At 37.9% G+C, this 21,286-nt stretch overlaps 1 protein-coding gene across 11 annotated transcripts in view; it reads right to left on the bottom strand.

Moving 5' to 3' along the window:
- Window positions 1-1,566: 1,566 nt before the first annotated feature.
- KLHL13 (kelch like family member 13) overlaps window positions 1,567-21,286 on the bottom strand; it is an 83,038-nt gene continuing 63,318 nt past the window's right edge. For all 11 annotated transcript variants that reach the window (XM_069015237.1, XM_069015227.1, XM_069015234.1 and 8 more), the window contains 5 exons: window positions 21,153-21,285; window positions 20,700-20,896; window positions 13,716-14,511; window positions 7,930-8,043; window positions 1,567-6,347 (listed from right to left, as the gene is read on the bottom strand). In XM_069015237.1, the coding sequence (XP_068871338.1) occupies window positions 5,860-6,347; window positions 7,930-8,043; window positions 13,716-14,511; window positions 20,700-20,896; window positions 21,153-21,285 (1,728 nt within the window). In that variant the 3' untranslated portion in view covers window positions 1,567-5,859. The remainder of the gene's footprint in view (window positions 6,348-7,929; window positions 8,044-13,715; window positions 14,512-20,699; window positions 20,897-21,152; window position 21,286) is intronic.

Here is a 21,286-nt window from a genome sequence, read left to right on the forward strand (position 1 = left end):
AACAGAAGCCAAGTATTTTGGAGCAATCACGGTTATGATGAACACAGGTTAAAACAGACTAATTTTTCCTTTATTAATTAATACTGTTCTGTGACACAATGTTTAAAATCTGAACTGCTCTTACAGTTCTTTTTCCTGCAGTGTTGTGCAGACAGATGAGAATAAACAAGCTTGCTCTCTACTGAGAGCTGGAAAGTGTGACCAAATCCTGACCTTCCCTCCCAAGATCTCCATCTGGGCAAAGAAGAAAGAGCAGAATCAAAGGCCAATAAAAAGTATAGTTACCCAAGGAGCTCCCATGTCTGCCCCCTTCCAGAGCACTCAGTAGCTCAAGTGCACAACTCTCCTTGAAAAAAGGACGAGGACACTTGGGTGGTCTTTACACGCCCAGGTTACTAAAATTTTCAGCCTGAGAGATTTGCATCCTGCACACAGATTTTAGCTGGGTTGGGGAACATCTTGCAAAGCAGTGAGGGACTGGTGGGGAATTAAGTGTCAAAGCCATGGCCCTCAATCCACAGCTCCACATGCTCTTTAGCTCCACAGGTACTTCAGATAGAAGAATCCAAGCTCAGATTTATTTTGGGACTCGATCAACAGCCAGCAGGGAAGACAGAAGATGCTCTTACACAAGGGAGCAGATGCAGACAGCACAGAATGCTGTGGTCTGATGGAGAATATAGCAACCAGCCAGCCAAGAGTGCAAGCAGGTACAAACAATTGAGTTGTGACTCACTTAAGCCAACTATAAGTTATTAAAAAAAAAAAAAAAATATATATATATATATATATATATATCTCACTCCCTATTCAGTCTGTGGGAGCTCCAAGTCCAAACTAACCTCTAAATCATGACAAAAAAAGTCTAAAACAATATGCCTTTCTGTTCCAGTCACACACACATTTTCATCTGACATCTTTTCACACTGCAAACCAATTTCTTCTAAATGGTTAGGAAACAGAGCTCCAAATAGAAAGGATTGAATAACTATGTAGATAGACTAATAACATGAAGTTCTGAAAGAGCCACCTGAACCTTTCGCTCCCACTACAGACTCAGAGGCATTACTCATTTAATGAATAAAAAGTTTAAAACTCAGACAGCAGCAATAAATACTCCCAAAGATGGAGAAAAAAAACAGCACTTGAGCCAAAATAATACATATAGTTGGAGACCATCCCCTCAGGAATGTCAGCCACTCATGGCTCCTGCTGTAGCACCACTCCCAGGTTATCTGGGCTACATCATCTATACAAACTACCAGGTCATTAAAGAACTCTGGAGGACTCCTGTGTGTCACTGATAGTGCAATTCCTGAAAAAAACTAGCCATGTTGTTTCAGTAAGATAGATTGTGAAACACATCCCACCACGTTTTCCCCAGAGTGGGTAATCAGCAGGTCCAACAGAGCTGGACATCAAAATATGGAGCCTTAGGACGGACAAGTTCACTTAATGACCTGTAAAAGACTGGCAACAAGAACATGTGAACTGGTGACAGGCAGGAAAGCCATCCGAATTTCCTAGCTTGCTCTCAAACTGCAATCAGCTTCTCACAGCTGAATGGGTCCTGCAATACTCACAGGACCAAAAAATTCATCAGTTAAGCAAAGTATAACTCTGCCGTTTAAGACTTTTTTTTTCTGACCACATTTGCACAAAAAGAATCATTATTCACGTTTAAACTAAAATACAAAAGAAAAAATACCCAATAAACTACATATGGTGTGCAAGTAAAGAACACTTTTACAGAGTATGGAAAGCATAAAGTGCCACATGAGAGCTTGACTCTCCCTCCAGATCTCTGGGTAACCACTACACACAACCCCACACACACCACGTAAGGTGCAAGCCAGGAATAAACGGCTTTACTCCTGCAACATGCACATACCTTTTACTATCTTAAAACTGCTTATGTATTTTCAAGAATGCACAAGCTGAATTACAAATACATTTATCAACAATGGGCTATTTTCTCCCTTGACATAATGACAGTGCCACTAAAAAAGCCTCAGCTTTTATCTGTTCTTACCAGGAGCAGAGGAAGTAACAGATGTCAGCTACAAAACCAAAGGATTAAAAAAAACAGTGACCAGCAGAGTCAGACACCAGCATTAAGGTGAGGCAATCACCAGCTGGAGGGCAAATTGAGAAGGAACAACGATTCTGGTAGGCAGAATGAACTTTGCAAAGAAAAGTGCTATGATCTTTCCTGATCAAATCATCCCCAACTCTTTGGTTACAAACTTCTCCAGACATTTGTACTGCACTTGTTGCTGTGGTATTGAATTATTTTTTGATGTCCAACCAGCCGATGAGATTAAGACTGTAAGCCTTTAGGAAGAACTTTATTTATCTGCATGCAAAGTGCCCTAATCCATGATTTCCGTTATTCCACTAAAGAACCAGACTACTGGTTTGAGCTTCAGACTGTTACTAAAATGTTACTCCTTAGAGATCCCACCCCTCAGAAACAGAATGGGGAATTTAAAAACTGCACTGTTTATAAGAAAACATCACACTTTTGTCCTGAGAACATGTAGAGTGATTCTTTCACACAAGGGGCCTCTAGAGCCATAGCCAGGCTGTCAGACAGCCACATTCTGCTGTGCCAGTGCTCACCCCGTCAGCACAATTCCATTATCCCAAGAAGCCATGAGATTGGCTGGGTCCTGGCAGGAATTGCTTTCCCCGGACCAGGCTCTTGGACTTTACAACTTTCTAAGGGGAGGAGGATCACAGAAAAATGGACATCCATAGATGATCAACTCTCTGATGTGAACAGGGCAAAGAAACTTTACATAACCTGGATTTTCCCAGGTCTTCTTCCCCATCATTCTTGTCCTATCTCAAAACACAGAACAAGGGAAATGTCATCTCAGATGTTTGGAGTCAGAGTGCTAGGTCTTGCAGATGGGCCTTTGAGGAAATTGTATATAGAAGTGAGCACTTTTTGCATTTGCTGCTAATTGGGCACCAAAAAAGCAAAGTCTGAATGAATTTTGCAGTCTGTGTCTGCATCACTGGGAGACGGCAGACAGCTCCCGTCGCTCTCCCAGCTGGCACACCGTGTAGTCTTATTTCATTCAAGTCAAATAGCTATAACTGCCTTTTATCCAGATGCTTTTCTGATTTAGGTACTACAACTGCAAAATGAAAGAATTCAAGATTTATGAAGAGGCAGCCTGACTGGAAATGGAGATGGGTATTTGCTATATCCATATGTTTACCTACAGCTGTGGATTCAGAGATGGAAAGGGTTTCTTATGCTATGGTTAGAAAGATGCAATGAGCATCAAGTCATTTTATACTACATTACAGAAGAAACCAGTTTGCAGTTTTGGGCAAGTCTTTGATGTTTGCTTTTCAATCCTAATGAGTAAATGTTAACTAATGTCATTATAAACACTTTAATCTGGAGGGAAATTTAAAAAAAAAAAAAAAACACCAAAGATTAATTTGATTGAAGCGCTACATTTAATCCACTGATGACAAAATGTTCAAAAATAATTATTCCGCTTTACGTGTAACAGATAATGAGTCACTTAAAAAAAAAAAAAATCTCAACATTGTGGCCATATACCAGCTCTTGGCTATTCAAGACTCAGACACAAAACTGGCATCCTGACTTTAAACCGCCTCAGAATGATCAGAACCCACATTAAGCTTCTTCCAAACAGAGAATACCATTGAAGATACCCACTTTTAAACAGTGTGTCCCCCATCCTCAGCATACAAACAGCAGGATATATTTACACTATGCTGAAGGAATTGCAACTCCTTCAAACACTTTTCAGTTTAATTAATAAAAGAGACACTGAATATGGATTTTCAGGGTACTTAAACTCTAGCAGGGTCTAAAATCTGGTCTCTGAGCTGGGAAAAAAAATTAGTATATGTGACACTTAAATGACTGACAAATCCTTAAACAGAGCAATATTTTTCTATCCAGTGCTTTGCACAGCATTAGAAGAGTATTCTTAGAAGAGTAGACTCATCTAATACTAATACTTAGTATTAGATGAGTCAATTTATCTTCACTAGCCAGTTTCTAGGAGTATCCACTGGCGCCACTACACCACCTAAAACAAGACCTTGCCCAACCACATGGAATTAAGACTTCAATTTTTTAGAGGAAGAACTGCTTTTGATTTTAACCAAAACAATTATGAAACCTAAAGCTTGCATGTAGATTTTGGTAGTGACCATTACTAGTAAACTGCATAAAGAGTAAATAAATATCAGTACTTCCAAAACTGACACCAGAGTAATCCTGCTGCTTGATGCACCAAGCAGGGACAAAACACAAACAGCAAACTCCCAGCAAAAGTCTATTAAGCTTTACTTGGTTATTGTTAATAGGTAACACAATAAGCTGGTTTAAACAGTTTTCCCCAGAGGATACCCCTGTGACTGTGTTCATTAGCAAAATTACTTGTAACATGATGGGAAGTTCAGAACGAGCACAATGGCATAATCAGAGCTGCAGTTTCTCAGCAGTGCATTGTATTTTGGAGCACGTAAAGATTCTTGAGAATTTGCACAGCTGCACACATAAGCAGTTCTCTAAGGAAAAAACATTAAGACTGTTTTTTCATCAGTCCCTAACAATAAAATGAACACATCAGACCAAAACAGTTTCTTAAAAGAAGGTCAAAAATACCCATTCATTATCACTTCTGCATTGGTTTCCTAGCAAATTCATCTACCCACACAGATATACGTAATGCGTATCCTGGAGACAGTGAGGCAGAGGAAGAAAACCAAATACATTAATGAGGTAGCTTAGACTGGGTAACTGCCGTTAAAAGTTTTATTGAACAAAAGAAGGTAAAATGTGGTAGTCCAGCTTCACTGAGCAAAAGTAGCTCTCTTGCTGAAGCTGCACTTTGTGCTAAATAACCTTATTAACTGAGACTATACAGAGGACACATTATGCAAGTTATCTCAACAGCAAAGGAGAAAAGGTAGATTAAATTTGATCTGATGGAACCATTTGGTCAAACTCAGTGGCTTAAGTTACCGTTTCTAGCCCTTAACTACCTATATTCAGTACAGCCATACAACAGAATTCACAGCTGTACTGAATTCCCATTTGTTAATAGTGTGTGCTCCCATGCAAGCGGAAGCCAATACCTGAAAAAACAAAAAAAGAATTAGAAAACATGTTTAAGATGTTTTGTTTGAAGCATCACTCAGCTGATTCAGGAAAAACACTCGATATATGTTATAAAAAACTCCCGGCTTCTACAAGGTCTGCTCCTGTACAGTGCTAATATTTTAAAATTACTTTATTTCTTCCCTCTGCCTAAGAAACTTCATATGCTCTGAAAGCACCTACAACGTCAGGTGGGTAAACAGATATGTCAAAAATACTCTGTGAAAAGAGGGAGGTAGCTCAGGTCCCTTGGCAACCTTCAGACACAGCTCACATTGATGTGGTCTACCTACCCTTGTAATCTACAGTCAAAAATGAAAGGAAGAAGGATTTCAACATGAAATTTAGTGACATGTTCAATATAAAGTCTTCAAATTTGACTCACTGGGCTCCCAAATGTAAGCTATAAGGTACCTCACACCCAACATACAACATTAATAACGTACCTAGATCATACATTTTATAGACAATATCCTCTCATTTGTTAAACATTTGGCTTGGGCAAGTACATAGTTTTTTGTTAACCACTTGACAGACATTCTAGGCCAAACAAACAGCACAAATAATGTCAAAGTCTTTTTCTTCCAGTAATTGTATGAAATGCTGTAGGCTAAGCCTAATAGAAACTAGTGAAGAAAAATAACAGACCCCATGATGCACTGCAGAGGTGTTACTACAACATTGTAAGTCAAGGGATGGTTCTAAGGTGCTGAAAGAGGAGACTCTCTAGACGGTGACCCTGTATTGTCCTCTGGAGGGAAAACAGTGAGAGTGCACGCTCGAATGCCACCAAGGGATTCTGGAAGGTCAAATACTTTATGCCACTCATCTTTTTCTGGATCATACTTCTGAACTATTTCCACCATACACCGGTTATTCCAAGAATATCCTCCAACAACATAGATTTTATTTTCAAAGACAGCAACCCCAACATCACTTTGCCCACGTAACATGGCAGCAATTGGAGTCCACTGGTCTAGAGTTGGCGAGTAATATTCACAGCTTAGAACATCATCATAATCACTTGTTCCTCTAAAGTGATTTCCACCAATAACATACAGCTTGTCTCCTACAGTACACATGCAATGCAGACCTCTGACTGTCGTCATCGGAGCTTTCTGAGTCCATTTGTCTGTGTCAGGGTCAAAACACATGAGTTCCTTTTGGAAAGTATCATGGGTAATTCCCCCTAGAGAAACAAAACACATTAGAGTAGTGCTTACCTTAATACACATTAAGTAACAAAAAAAATACATTTTACTGAAAGAATTCCATCTTCCTTAAAACTTTTTCACTCTAGCTTAGATTACTATCATGGAAGTACTCCATTTCAAATGACATTTGTTCCTTTAAATGGGAATATGGACAGAAGCCATGTCTCACACTGCACCTCATTACACAATTTATACTGGCAGATTAAAGGAACAAAAAACTGTTACCTATGCTTCTGTCTTGTAAAATTATTTCTTTGCTTATATTCATTCATTTTGCTAGTTTTGTTTCTCACCATAAAGAATCCATTTCCCTTTCAAATTTTGATACTATGCTGCTGTGTTTTAAGTAGTCCTATCACATAGTAGAATTTTCATGAGAAAACTTTTTTCAACAAGTTCAAGTGAATAGAGGACACACATTTTAGATATTCTTCTGTTAATAGTTACGTATGGTTCCCTCTACATTTGCTTTCTCCATAGCTCCCTGCAAAAGCATTTGGAGAGGCTTCAGGACAAAAGGAAAAGAAAAATCTGTGGGATCTACATGAAAAACACACAGCAAACAGCATATTCATGTATCATCTGCAGTAAAACAAGCAAAATGGACAAAACACAACTGGTAACAGCACAGCAATAGGAGTTCAATGGACTTGCTCCAGAAAAATAAGCACCTGTACCTTACAGTAAATTCTTAAACAAATTCCACCTAGTCTACTGGCACAAGGGTCCCTAAATCAAGCTGCACCAGCACATCTCCCCACCAGTTCTTGTCAGCTAAGCAACCTTGTCCCACCTCCTGCTCTGAATTTCAGTTTAGTTCTTAAGACGACATACTTTAAAATTTCAGTAGGAGAATATAGGCCTGTGATCTCTGCAATGATCACTGACAGACAGATTGAATCTTCTTTAAAAATTAAGCTAATAGCAGATTTTCAGACAACCCATTTGGAAAAAAATTGAATGAAACTATAACCTCAGTGACATACAGGACCAAGCAAATTCCAAATTAAAAAAACAGTGAAAGTACCGATATCACTTACATACTATGATTAACATGAGAACTTAGCCCTTTCTATTACCTCCATGAAGGCAAAAGTTGTTCTTTAAAGTAATAAAATTTCCAGTGCTTTCCAAAGTTTATAGGGAGGGTGTGTTGAATTACATTGTTATATTATAATACAATTATATAATTATTTAATACTGTTACACATAATTATAATAAAATATAACAAGATTATATTTAATTATATTACTATATAAATTTATATATGTGGCTACAGAAAACTATTCTGATTGGTAAAATGAGTAACTGCTTTGGAATTCAGAGCTATTCAATTACTAAGCATAATATTATCTACAACAATTTTGTCAGCACCTGCAGTATAAGTGCTGTTTGACCAGCTTCATATGAAACTGCATCACTACTGATACCATGGCAATCCTACTGCAACTACAGACTAATTTGTACTATCTGCTGCTGAAACAGAAAAAGTTGGATAAGTAACTGTTAGATAAGAAACTCTGTTTCACAGAGATGATATCACAGGCATGATTTACCTGAAATATACATTAAGCCCCCATACACGGTTCCAGCGTGACCATAGTGGGGTTCATTCATTTTTGCGACGTAGCTCCACTCGTTCATTCTGGGGTTGTAACATTCCACAGTGGCTGTTGGAAACAAATGAGAGCATAAAAGTGTTGAAGCCAGCACGGCAGTTTGGTGCTGAGCACAGTGCACTGGCAGAAACATTCACAGAGGAAGTGCCAACAAGTAACACTGTTCAGCTGAGGGAGTCTCAAGGGAATTGTTGAGCACTAACACAGAAACACAGAACAGACAGGGTTGGAAAAGGCCTCTGGAAAACATCTAGTCCAACCCCTCTGCTAAAGCAGGGTCACCAGGAACAGGTTGCATAGGATCCTGTCCAGCTGGGTTGTACCATCAGCAAACTTGCTGACAGAACACTCTATCCCTTGCTGACTCATTTTCTGTTGTATTGCAGGGTTTTATTAAGGATTTGCGCAGCAATATACAGCACAGAATATGCAAGTCACTACATCAATTTACAAAAGCCAACTTTAAAAAAAAAAAAAAAAAGAGATGAAACATCCATGAATCTGGAAAGGAGAAAAGCAGTGCCTGTGTTGATGTATAACTCTATTTGAGCAGTTTTCTTTGCGAGTTGGAATGTTAAAATTATCACGGGATTTATCAGATCAGAAATCACAGAAGACAGTACTAAGTTAAGAAGAAACCCTTGCCCAGGAGTCAGTGCAAAATGGATTCCTGAGAAGAAAACCTCTCTTCAATGTAAGATGGGAGAGATGCAGGTTGCAGGAAAAGGGTGTGCAACAACCACAGAGAATACAAATAGAAAGCAGATTCAGTAACAGAGCAAGCTCTAGGTGTTGGCAGGTTGAATACTACAGTATGATCAGAGGGGCACAAGATCCTCAAAAACCCCATAATATAGTGACTTTACGATGCACAGAGCAACTATCAATAATTAAGTTATCTTAAAGACAAACCTAATTTTAAATAATTAAAATAAAGACTGCTTAAACTCTGTTGGATGTTAATGAACTAAACATAGAAAAATCGAATCTGTCTTTAAAAGTGGCATTTTATTTGCTCTAAAACAAGGTTTTTATTGAAACAAGGGCAGAAAATCTGAGTCAGCTCTATGGAATCAATGATGATGACTTAACAGTGCAAGATTATGCATCAACCGAGAGAAAAAATACCCTTAGAATCTGAAAAACTTGCTATTATAAAGGCAGAATCTAGTTAGTGTTCGTTTAAGCCTGCAAAATTATGGACCAGACGAGTAAAGAACATCAGACAGTAACACTTACATAGTGAATATAAGACACCACACCCGAACTCCAAAGCTGTTTTAAAAACATCCTCTGGATCATTTTGGCTGAGTGAAGTATAGCTATGGTCTCAGACTACAAAACAAAAAATCCCTAGTCGTGAAAAAATTAGTACAGAGCACATTAGAGTGACCTTCTAAATTCTCTTTTAGTTGATGCATAACCTCCTTATTGTTGCAAAATGGGATGATCATGTGTAATTCCATGCAATTAGCGTCTCAAGTACACACACTGAAAATAGAAGCTTCCAGTTCCAATGTTAGAAATACTGTTTGACAATCAGCTCAGCATCATCTAAGGCTAAAAGTGAAAAATAAAAAAATCTGTTTTGCACATCAGAATTGTTAAATTGTTACAGCACACTGGATTTACTTCAGCTTTTCCCCACACAGGAGCTGAAATTTAAAATTATGAAATACAGAAGAGTGCCATTCCAGAACATTAGGTTCATGATATAAGGCAAAACACACTAAATTTCTGCTTTTTTTCTAAACAAATTATATATGTTGATTTGCATGTATGAAATTAATAATTTCATATTCTTGAAACTGTTTCAAAATAGTAATGAAATATTGAAATGCATCTGGATCTGTGAGAGTGCCTCACACAAGGACTCCCAGTTCTGCCACCTCCAGGATGTGTAAGATGGACAAAAAATAGCAAACCAATACAAAGTAACCAAAGTCATGTGTGTCTGCATAATCCAGGGAAGACAGGCCTCATTTTAATAGAATTAAGCAATCTCAAAAAGACACAAAGCTTTAGCAGTCCCAAGGGATTTTCAGCCTACACTCATTTTATAGTGCCATCTGTGATGCTATTTGAGGAGTATACAGATAGTTAACACTTTTCTGTCAGTAGCTTCCTAAAACGTCTTGAGGTCTATTACAGCAGCACTTAGCAACTCTGTAATGTCCCAAAACCCAGGATCTTAATTTTGTTATATTATTTCTATACTACAGCTTGCTTCTGTACAACTCTAAGCTGACTTGGTTAAATAGTCCTGACTAATTTTGTCCTAGCATAGCAAGGAGCCACTCTAAAATAAGCCTCTGCACAAGACGTCCTCTAGTTCACACTCTGGTCTGATATTCACAACACTACTCAGACAGTAAACAGCCCAACTGGGTACTGATGCATATCAAACAACATCATTTAAAATATATTAGCTATATCTTTATATACATATATATATACACACACACACACACTCACAGGGGAAGTTTTTACATAAACAAGGAGGGTTCAACATCATAGCGGGCGTCTAGAAAAGAAAAACCTTCCAACTTGATGGGCAGAGGGTTAAAAGAACAGGTAACTGGCCTGGACTGCCGGTTTTCTCTTTCTGTCTTTATTGCAGCGTGATGAATGAATCTGTGGTTTGGTTACAACCCAACATCCCTTTAAGAGCTCAGGAAAAGCCCATATATAAAAACCCCAAACTCTACTCAAGCCTATCAACAGCAGAGCCTGAAGTATCTGGAAAATACCTAAATGCACAAGTTTTCTAGTACTTACAGGCACAGCTTCTGCTGTCATCAAGCAGCACAACTCTTACAATGAGTTACAAAAATCTACTTTTCAGAAGAGAAAATGGTCTCCAGCGTTCAGCACTTAATCTGCCAGTGTGCTCTGCTTCACAAGTATTTTTGGGAGCCACACTTGGTTTTGCCTTTGTCTCTTTTTCAAAAACTCTCGTTTTCTGCATACCTGCTTTCTCCAGGCTGGGCTCCTCCCTGCGTCCAAGTGCTGTTCTCCTGCCTTATAGGAATACCTCTGGCAGGTGCCTGCCTTGACATTTAAAGAGAACTAACCAGAATCATCTACCATCCTTCCAGGAGTGGTGCTTAATTCTGCATAGCCCTAAGCTGTCACAGGGTTGAAAAATCTAAATTGTAATATCATAATTCAGGACATTTAAAGGATACATTTACCGAAGTCCAACACATGTACCACATACATGGGAATTGACTCATCCTTTCCAGTGAACCAAACTTTTCTCATTGGCATGCACTGGTAAAACAGCAGCTCATTATTACACTAAAGCAAGTATTACAGATGTAGAAAGTGGCATTTACAAAGTTCTCAGAAGATGAAACATCTGAAAACTGTTTTGAAAAGGCTTGATAAAAGCCTCAAAAAAGTATAATTTTTACTCCTGTGAACTTCAGGGGGAAAAAAAAATTAGTTTTAGTAACTTTAATCCTTTGGCTCTTTTCCATAAAAGCTGATCTTCCAGAAAGCTGAATTCAGGTTTTGGGAATTTTTCCTCTCTAACAACAGACTGGAATTAGTTTGAACCCAAGGGCAACTTCTTTAATATCTGTCCAACCCATATTTGACCTTCTCCTCTATGAAAAGCCCGAGAGTTTTTCTCTTCTGAAGAGAATGGGAAGTTTAAGCTGGATTTCAGCTTCCAGTTGTCAAGGTTTATGAAAGAAACATGAAAATGAAAAGTGACTCGCCTCACAATTAACAAGGAAAGAACCTGAAGCCTCAAATCAAAGCATCAGACAGCTACAATATTTAGCATTTAGAGTGCTCTTCCCACAGACTGATCCAGTGGCATTTTTCAGGTCTGTGTGCAAATTGCTACAGTATTTCAATGATATCTTTACAGAAGAATTTTAGATAGGTGATAAAGTTTGTATTTTAACTAAAGAAAGCAGAAGAGTTGAGGTCAGCAGAATGATACTGCTTGATCTAATTTAAGGTAACGCTGCCCTCAAAGCCCCCTTCATATACAGGTTGCACTGGCTTAGTGACAGTATTATTTCATATTGATTTTGTCAGACTTGCAACTTTTTCACTGACATTTTTATAACCCTTCAGATTGTACAGTACGCAAGGTCAGCAATCTGTTATCTGCTATTAATTCACACTGTTAAAAAATAGCTCACTGAAGCTATTTACCAGGTTTTCTGATACTCAAGATAAAGATCAATACATGCTAGTTTGTACATTCGGTCTTTTAGAGGATATTGAGATTGTTTAGGATGTATTTTCAGGTAAATAAAGTGACACATAGTAAAAAATTCTGAAAACCTCAGGATCTGCATCAGAAAATGGCTGCCTAGGGAAAACAAATTACTGCTAAACAGTTTCCCATCTTTTTGGAACAGGAGGCATTTTTAAATGTCCCATTTCATCAAACATTGGAAGGGATTTTAAATTTATAGCAAAGCCAGGCCACTTCTGTGTGGTGGAAGCAGTTTAACTGTATGTTTCCTATGAAAATTTGCAACATGACAATGAAAAAAAACCTGTGTATGTGAATAACCGAGATGCAGTAATTTTAAGAAGCCACAGATCCTGCAGTAGAAATCAGGTTTTGTATTGTTTCAGTTAAAAATGTTTCTCACTGCACTTACAGATACCTGTGCATTTCTGAAAAGCAAGAGGCAGAAGCCACAAAGACCAGCAAGGACAGTTGAGTACTGGGCTGAAAGCAGCAAACCAAATAATGAGATATTGTATCTGGTTTAGATATAATATTATCTATCTAATAATTAAACTTCCAAGCATAATCTTTGTAACATTTCCATTTTAAAGCACAGATAAATTTACAATTGAGTCCACTATCCCAGACTTGACTAAAGGCATATCACTATGGCTTTGCACAATGCAGTAGATTAATAGGGGTCATCCTCTGCATTTTTTTGTTAAACTATAACTTATCATGTATTTATTCTTTGTTTCTATCTTGTTTCCTGGAAATTGATATGGGGGGTTTTTGTCGATTCTTTTTAATGGGTTGGGGTGTTTTTTTGGTCAAGCTAAATTAAATATCATTTGCAAGGGGGGAAAAGAAGAGGCACCAGGACCGAGTCATTCAGTCATTCATACAAATAAGTTACTTGTGTACTCACAAGATCATAGGTGAAATACAAGATTTTTAATAATTAAAAAGTCCAGAACATCAGAGTATCTAATCTCATTAATCTGTGAGTGAAAAAAATCACTGTCATTAAACTAAGACAAAAAAAAACACACCAAAAAACCCCTTGGCATTTCAAATACTATTCCAGAAAATTTGTGTCTTTTAAAATGTAATGTTCATTCAACAGTGAGTTTCAGCTAGAGCCATGTATCCCTTAGGAGTGGATTTAGTTTCTCAGCAAAAGTAATGATTAATTTTTTTTTTCTTTTTAAAACTGCATTTGCATTCCCCCACACTTCACAGGCAGACATACATGCTTACTTCATGTTTTATGGCAAAGGCCAAGACATTGGATGTTATGCATCAATACACAAGACATATGTATTTGGAATTTTTTTTTGTGGGATCCATTCGAAAATTAACTTCTAATACTATCCAGACAAATTCCTCTCTGCATTTGAACTACTTCCAGAAAGCAGCAGCACTCCAATGACATCAACTTGTTTCTCTCCACCCATTCCCTGGGCAGCAGGGTATTTCCAGGCCCAACAAAAGGCAAGGGGCTGGCTCCAGGAGAACTCACCTAGCTCACCCGCTGCATTCCGACCTCCGACTGCATACAAATGTCCTTTGAGGGCACTTAGGTGGAAGAAGGTCCGCTTCTCATTTAAAGATGCCACTTGCATCCACTTGTTGTAGCGAGGATCAAACCTGAAGACTGTGTCCACCGCTGTCTTTCCTTTTGTGTCATAATTGCTCTGGCCCCCGACCACATAAAGGAAGTTCCCGATCACAGCAATGCCGTGCTGATACCTCGGTGCATCCATGGGAGCCAAGGATTTCCACTCGTGGGCCTTCTCATCATACATCCGTAATTCCTTGCTGACCACCAGCTGCTGCCTGAGCACTCCCCCCAGGGTCACCAGGTGCGTGCTGTCCGAGCGGATGGCCGTCCGCTCTGACTGCATCACCGGCTGCATGTATGGCATCATTTGGTAATTGCTGGCTTCCAGAAGCAAGTTGACACAAGTGTTGTCAGTTCTCATGAAGTCCACTGTCTGAACATAGTTAATAAGATCCTGGGGTGTCATCAGGGGAAACCTGATGTTCTTCATGAGCTTTGCAGCATACTCCATGCGAGGTTCCTCGTAGCGTAGCCAGCGACATGCCGCCTTAAAGAGTTCAAGTTCAGTGCAGTGCTTAAGGCTATTACTTGAAAGCACAAAGGCAAGACGTTCAAAGGGGAGTTTCACAAATTCACCAGTACTTAATAATGCAGGGAAGTTCTTCAGAATGAAATTATTAACATATTTATCCACTTCTGTGAGATTGTATGTGTTGGCAATTCGCCCAACCTCAACACAGTTTTCCAACGAAACCTATTAAGCAAACAGAAAAAGGAATCAAAACACTTTCTTAATTTGGTGTCTAAATGATAATGTAAAATTTAATGAATACTGTAGAATCAGCAATATTTCAGCATTTCACAATGCTCAAGGTGATTTACACATAACCAAATATTCAATGCAGTATATATATTCATGACTGCAAAGGGAGACCCAATTTATTTCTTATTTTGAGGAAAGAAATGAGACAAGTAACAAGCAGATGGCATATATTATGTCAAATGCCTTATACAATGATGATGCATAACAATTATATAGCACTTCATCTTTGGAAAAACTCTGAAAATATCTTCGTAAGAAAGATGTGGAAAATAAAAGGGAGAGGTGATCAGCCCAAGGTTACAGAGAGCAAAACAAAAGTCTCACCATTCAACATTTTCTGACATTATTAAAATTGTATTGGCATAATAAAACCAAAGAGAATGGCACACCCAACCCCTGCATGCCACGTATTTCAGACAACTTATATTTACAGTGTTCAATCTCATGAATACATTCCTTCAAAACAAAAATGGATCTTTAATAAATCAAAGCAGTGTTCTTACAGACTCTGTTCAAATTAGATATATGTCAAAAATAAGACAAAGGTAATGATTTTAGTTTATATATAATTTTTTTAAAAGAATGAACCTAGGAGGATTTCTCCTAAAAATACCCAGCTCATTAAATGCTTTAGCAGTATGGATCACACCCTAATTTAACTCAGTACTCGAGTGACTTTATCTTGGTAATCATCTGTTTTACACTGTAGCTGCATCTACCTTTTTATATCTTTGGCTCCTGAATTTCTGAGGTCATTTGGGATCCAAGGCACAAAGAGGCAGAAACACGGCAGGTATGGGGCATAACTGCAGGTGGGTTTTCAGTGAACCCAGTCAGTTCATTTCAGCAAGCTCTCTGGTACATGTGCACAGGAAGTCAATCAAATGCTTCTTGCTGAGAATTGCGGCTTTTTTGCATTCAAACCTTATTCCAATCCAAGCTCCATTTACACATGTTCTAGTCTCTGTGCATGTCAGCCCTACTCAGTGTCAACCATTTCCACAGCTTTGTGATTCTCATTATATTTGTAATGCCAGAAGAATTGAAGCTTATGAATCTCACAGTTATTTTTAAAAGATTATAAAGATTGAGGACTATGACCCAACCGCAGCCTAAGAATTCAAAAACCTTCGAATGACCTTCTGATCATGACAGAGATTGGAAGATTTTAATACTGTATAACTCAATCTGATAATTGTCCTTTAATACCAGACAATTCAAATGTCTAATGAGTACAAGAAGAGGAGATTTTCTTAATTCACTAGAAACTGATATAACTTGCCCTAGAGTTAAGATCTACAGTCATCCAGTCTTCATTCACACACCTTGAAATGCTTACTAATCCTGCAATCAGATCCTATCTATAAAATGTGCAGCAGACTGTCAGGAGTTCTATTATGAAAATATTTGTGCTTTATATACATGGAAATAATTTTTTGTATTAGAAGACAGACCACATTGTTTATATCAAAATATAATCACACCAACTAGCAACAGCCCATAAAACATTCTCTGACTGGTTTTGAGGGTCAGCATCAAACAGGTTGCCCACAGAAGCTGTGGCTGCTCCATCCCTGAAGTGTTCAAGGCCAGGCTGGATGGGGTTCTGAGCAACCTCGTCTAGTGGAAGGCCCCTGTCCAGAGCAGGGGGGTTGGAACTGAATGATCTTTAAGGTCCCTTCAGACCCAGGCCGTTCTGATTCTAATTTCTGCACACTTCCTTTTAGGTATTTTAATTTACATAAATTAACTGCATAATGGACATAACTGCATGCCATAAATTAAGTAAATTATATAGAACATTCTTACTCCTAAAATTTCTTTCAAGTTGCATTACAAAAATAAAGCAATGGAAAAATCACCCCATAACAAACAGCTGACCTGCAGTATACCACAAATCTTAACTCTTGCTATACAGTTACTGTATTTAAAAATTACTTGGGAATACATTTACTGGCACCAAACAAGAGAAATGCAGCACTTCCTCCACATCAAAGTAAGCAGTCAGATATTATTATATACAAGAAAGGCACACTTGAACTTGAAAGATCAAAGCAAAACCTGTACAGGTTCTGTACCATTGGCACATGTTCAGGATGCAATGAAGTATTTGGAGCCATTGCTGACTGGCTGCCACTTATCAAGTGCCCAGCGTGCATCAAATTATGTATTACCATAATTATGTTACACTGTAAATCTATGCCACTGGGCATATTCCTGGACTTCTTATGTTTGAGAAATTTATTGACACATTACACACTGTTAATGACTGATAAACATGGCATCAGCAGTTGCCAGTCAATCCCTGATTCTCAAAAAATTTACTTTATACTGCCTTTATCAATCCACTGGGACCGTACTGCACTCAGGGTTGTTTTTTTCATATATGATTGCAGGTACTTCTCATTATGCTTATGAAATTGTACACTATGTTTGGCTCACTGTCAAATTCCACCACTCACCTTAAATCAGTGTGTCATATTAAATATTGTCTTAGAGGTTATTTTTCTTGCAAAATTACTATTACCCTCTTTACTGTGCTCTAAGATAATAATCAATGTACCAGGCTAAATTATATTGCAAAGACTTAACAGTCATAAAAATATATATTCTAGAGATTCTTAAATCATGAGCCAAAAAAATAATCATTCAACAGAAAGAAATGCAATAGCTACTTCTACTTGAATATTCAAAACTGGACAGAGTTCAGTACAATAATGCTATTAAAATAAATACTTCAGTTACCCAAACATTGGGGGTTTTTGGTTTTTTTAGGAGTTTGACTCATGCTATAGTCCTGTGTGGAAGTCAGTCAATCAGGAGCTCTTCAACGAAGAGAAGGAACTGCTACTCTGGAAATCCCACTGAAGTAAACAGGAGGAATGGAAATACCAGGTGAAAATATAAGACTAACTGTATAGTGTATCCAGTAACTAGTAAAAATATTCACAAGGAAAGAGCTAAAAGCCATAAACATTCAAACAGCTAAGCAGCTGCACAAGGAGTTGAGAATTTTATTTAAATAAATCCTATTTTACATGGACTTTGGCTACTGAGCAGAGCTGCTCATTCACATTGCAATTGCTCATTACAAAGCAGAAGTTGCAGAAAATACTAAAAAGCTTTTCAAAAAAGAAAGCTCAAGCACAGCACAGTGTTATGACAACCTGAAAAATCCAAACCAAAAGCCAAAGTACTTTCTTGAGAAAGCAGTTCACTTAATTCTTTGGAATTTTGAAGCAACCACTTCCCAAGCTCGCAGAAAAACTTATTCACTATAAAATACTACAAAAATGGAGACAGCAAAATGATTGTAAGTATGAGAGCCTTGGAGAACAGATCAAGACCAGTATCATGCACAAAAAATCAGGCCCTCAAACCCAGTACCACAAAATAATCAGGTGTCTAACTTTGTTTTGTTTCAATGACTGTTAGACACTGAAGCACTTAATAGTGTTTCAAAGGGTCAAAGTTAAAACAGCAAACATACTCCTGAAACCCTCAATTTTCCTGTGGGCTCCCATACACAGAAGCCCAGAAGAAACAGCACAGAAGTTTGACCAGCTCAGAAAACAGAATCCATTGTACCCCTGCAGTACAAAAGTCAAATTTCTGATGGCTGTCAGAGCTGGTCCCAGGGTTAAATCCCACACTCCTATAAAACAGATTAACTTGCTCCATCCTCAGATAACCAAGTTTTTGACAAGACATGACTTCCAAGTATTAAGCCCTCCATATCTGACTATTTCCTAGTAGTTGCAAAAGCGTAAAGCACAAAATTCTAGAAGGAATAAATTTTTTATGGAGGTACAGCCAAGACATTCATTTTCAATGTTTGGGAATGTTTAATTACCATGTAACAACCCCTTCCCCACTACCCTGTGATTTTCCTGAGTGCTATAATTCACTTGGATAAGTTTCTCATCTTTCTCCATTTTGTACACTGCTGCTACTTTTGCAAAATCAGTATTGTGTCTAGAACTCACTACTCTGAAAATATTTCCATGCCATTTTTATGAATTTTAGTTACATTATGGCTCATTTTGATGTGAACATGAGAGTAGTCCTAGACTATTGTACAGCTATAATTATTTTAAACCAATAGTAACAGTAAGACTGAAAACATCTTAGGAAGTATTCCATTGTTTCTCTGAGAATCTGTTTGGTTGCAGAGCAAAGATTATCAGAGCAATGGGCTACTTGACAGGAGGGGTGTAAATGCAGAGCAAATAAATAACACTTTAAAGTCAGCTACAACAGATTCTATTCTTTGAAGGTCTCATTATTTTTGTTACACAAATTAAGCTGTTACCTTAAGCTTCAGTTTTTCTTTGTAAATATTTCCAGTATCCTCTTATCCTTAAGTAGACAATTACATTATGCCTTACATAAACTGACTTCTATAATCTTTTAATAAAGGACTCCCCAGACAATTTAAAGACAATTAAGCATTTGTCTCAGAATGGTTACATCAGCTCTCAAGCCAATTAACTTCAGTAGAAATAAGCTCAATACTTGCTCAGAATATTCATTTAAATTACAGAAATGCTCCTTTGAAAAGAAGCTCATTTGCACACCAACTCTTGTTCCAACAAATTCAGAAGTAAGGTCATTCAAAAATTCTTTACATAAGGATGCCAAGAACATAACTAGACTAACAGCACAACCTCAATTTTGTACTTCCTCTAGAGCTATACCATGAATGAGATTACGTCCCCTTAGACATCGGTCTAAATGAAAGTACTCCAGAAAAAAAAAATCAATAAAATTAAGAGAATTAATAAAGCCTTCCTAATTCTTTGAAAATGCAGTATCAAACAAGATACTTCTTATTTGAACAAAAACAGTGACTGAGTCAACATCACAACTGAACATACTTTCAGAGAGTGAGCATTTTTAAACAGCAACACAATTTACGATGAAAAAAGTTCTTTCCTTAACAAAACAAAATAAACAAGCAGCTGCCCTACCCAGAAAGGAGAAAGGGCAACACAGTGTCCCCAGGGCTCAGCTCCCATCAGAGGGAGCCCTTTTCAAATACCTGATTCAAAGCACCACCAAGACCTTTTTCCAAGCTGGTATTTATAGCAATGTCAAACTTGGAGAGGCATCATTTTGGAGGGTGAAAAACCACTGAGCAATATAAAATAGGTGGGGTAGGACTGAAGAGTATTAAGCTTAATGAAACATTATCAGATGACTGGTCAGTTGGAAAATATTTCCAAATTAAAAGCAAAACAGGGCATTATCAAGCCTAAATGTCTCTTAACACCTCGTATGAAACAGATTGCTGTTATTACCAGCTTGGAGTCCTCTGGTTTGCATAAATCCTGGTACATATTTTCATTTAGGGAGGTCATATTTCTAAGCCTGTACTCTGCAGAGCAACAGGAATACCTGCTTCTGTATTTCTCATTATAGAATCAAAAAGCTGAATTCCAAATAATACTTGCAATTCGTGTGGAACACACCAGTCTCCTGTTAAAGTCAGATTTCTAGTAAGGTATATAAGCAATTAACATCAACATTAGAAAACCCCTAGGAAACATTAAAAATAACCGCAGAGTGTCTCTCCAGGCAGAACTGCTTTGACAGCACAGCTCTTGCACCCCTGCTGTTCTACAGCCCCACAGAGCAGGTGCTCCTCTTTGCTGGCAGGACAGGAGGGCAAGGAAGGGTACTGAAGGTCTAGGTATTGCTTATATACTGTGTTTAAGTCAGAAAACAGATAACTGCACCCCCATTCTGAAATGGAAGTGCTGTAACGATAGCAATAAAGTGAATGTAACTGAAGCACACCTAATGAATGCAGCAAGTGGATTAATGCTAAGAGTGAGTGCAGTCATGCAGGGAGACTGAAACATATCAGACATGTAAGTGAAGAATTTTGATGTGGTGAAACACTTGTATCAAAGTCACACTGTACATAATACTCAGAAGAAAACCAAGTTTTTCAAGAAAACTACAAAGCAGACTTGCTTGCTGTGAATCCAAATCATGAATAGTGGCAAGTTTTAGACATAACTGTGACTATTATGTAAGTCAGTGTAATTACAGAAAAAAAACAAAACTACATACCAAGGCCTTAAACATTGTAAATGGGAAACAAATAGTCTTACCCCAGAGATAAGAAATACTTTACAGAAGTCCAAAACAGGTAAAATCTGCAAAAAACTGGCAGCTTCCAGAGTATCCTGAAGGTTGTCCATGTTAAGGGAAAGTTTCGCAGTATAGATGAAATCAATGATCTTCTTTAGGCCTATTTTGTTCACACCATGAAGCTTAATGCACATTAAATCTTGTTCCTTCATTCCTCCTGAAACAGACATGCAGGTAAATGTATATGATAGTTTTGATGGGGTTGAAATTATTTCATAAATTTAGAGATAATTAAAATATCAATTTAAAATTTAATTTAAAAACCCCATATGCAACAGTACAGAAAGAGATGTTTAGTCGCCAGTGTTGTTTGCAATCATAGACTGATTCACACACAGCACTGAACTTGTGTCTGAGTGCCCGAATGAGAGCAATTTGGAGACAGCAGTACATGGCTTTAATAAAAACACCACCTGTGAACATGGCCTTGAAGTAATCACTTGCAGAAGCCATCATTGCTCTGTGGACAGGAAACACCTCATCACCATCTCCAGGAACAAGTGTCACATCACAGAGCAAACCTTCCACTCGAAGTTGGTCAAAACCC

This window comes from Aphelocoma coerulescens, chromosome 4A (genome assembly GCF_041296385.1).
Source record: "Aphelocoma coerulescens isolate FSJ_1873_10779 chromosome 4A, UR_Acoe_1.0, whole genome shotgun sequence".
In the NCBI taxonomy this organism is placed as follows: Eukaryota; Metazoa; Chordata; class Aves; order Passeriformes; family Corvidae; genus Aphelocoma; species Aphelocoma coerulescens.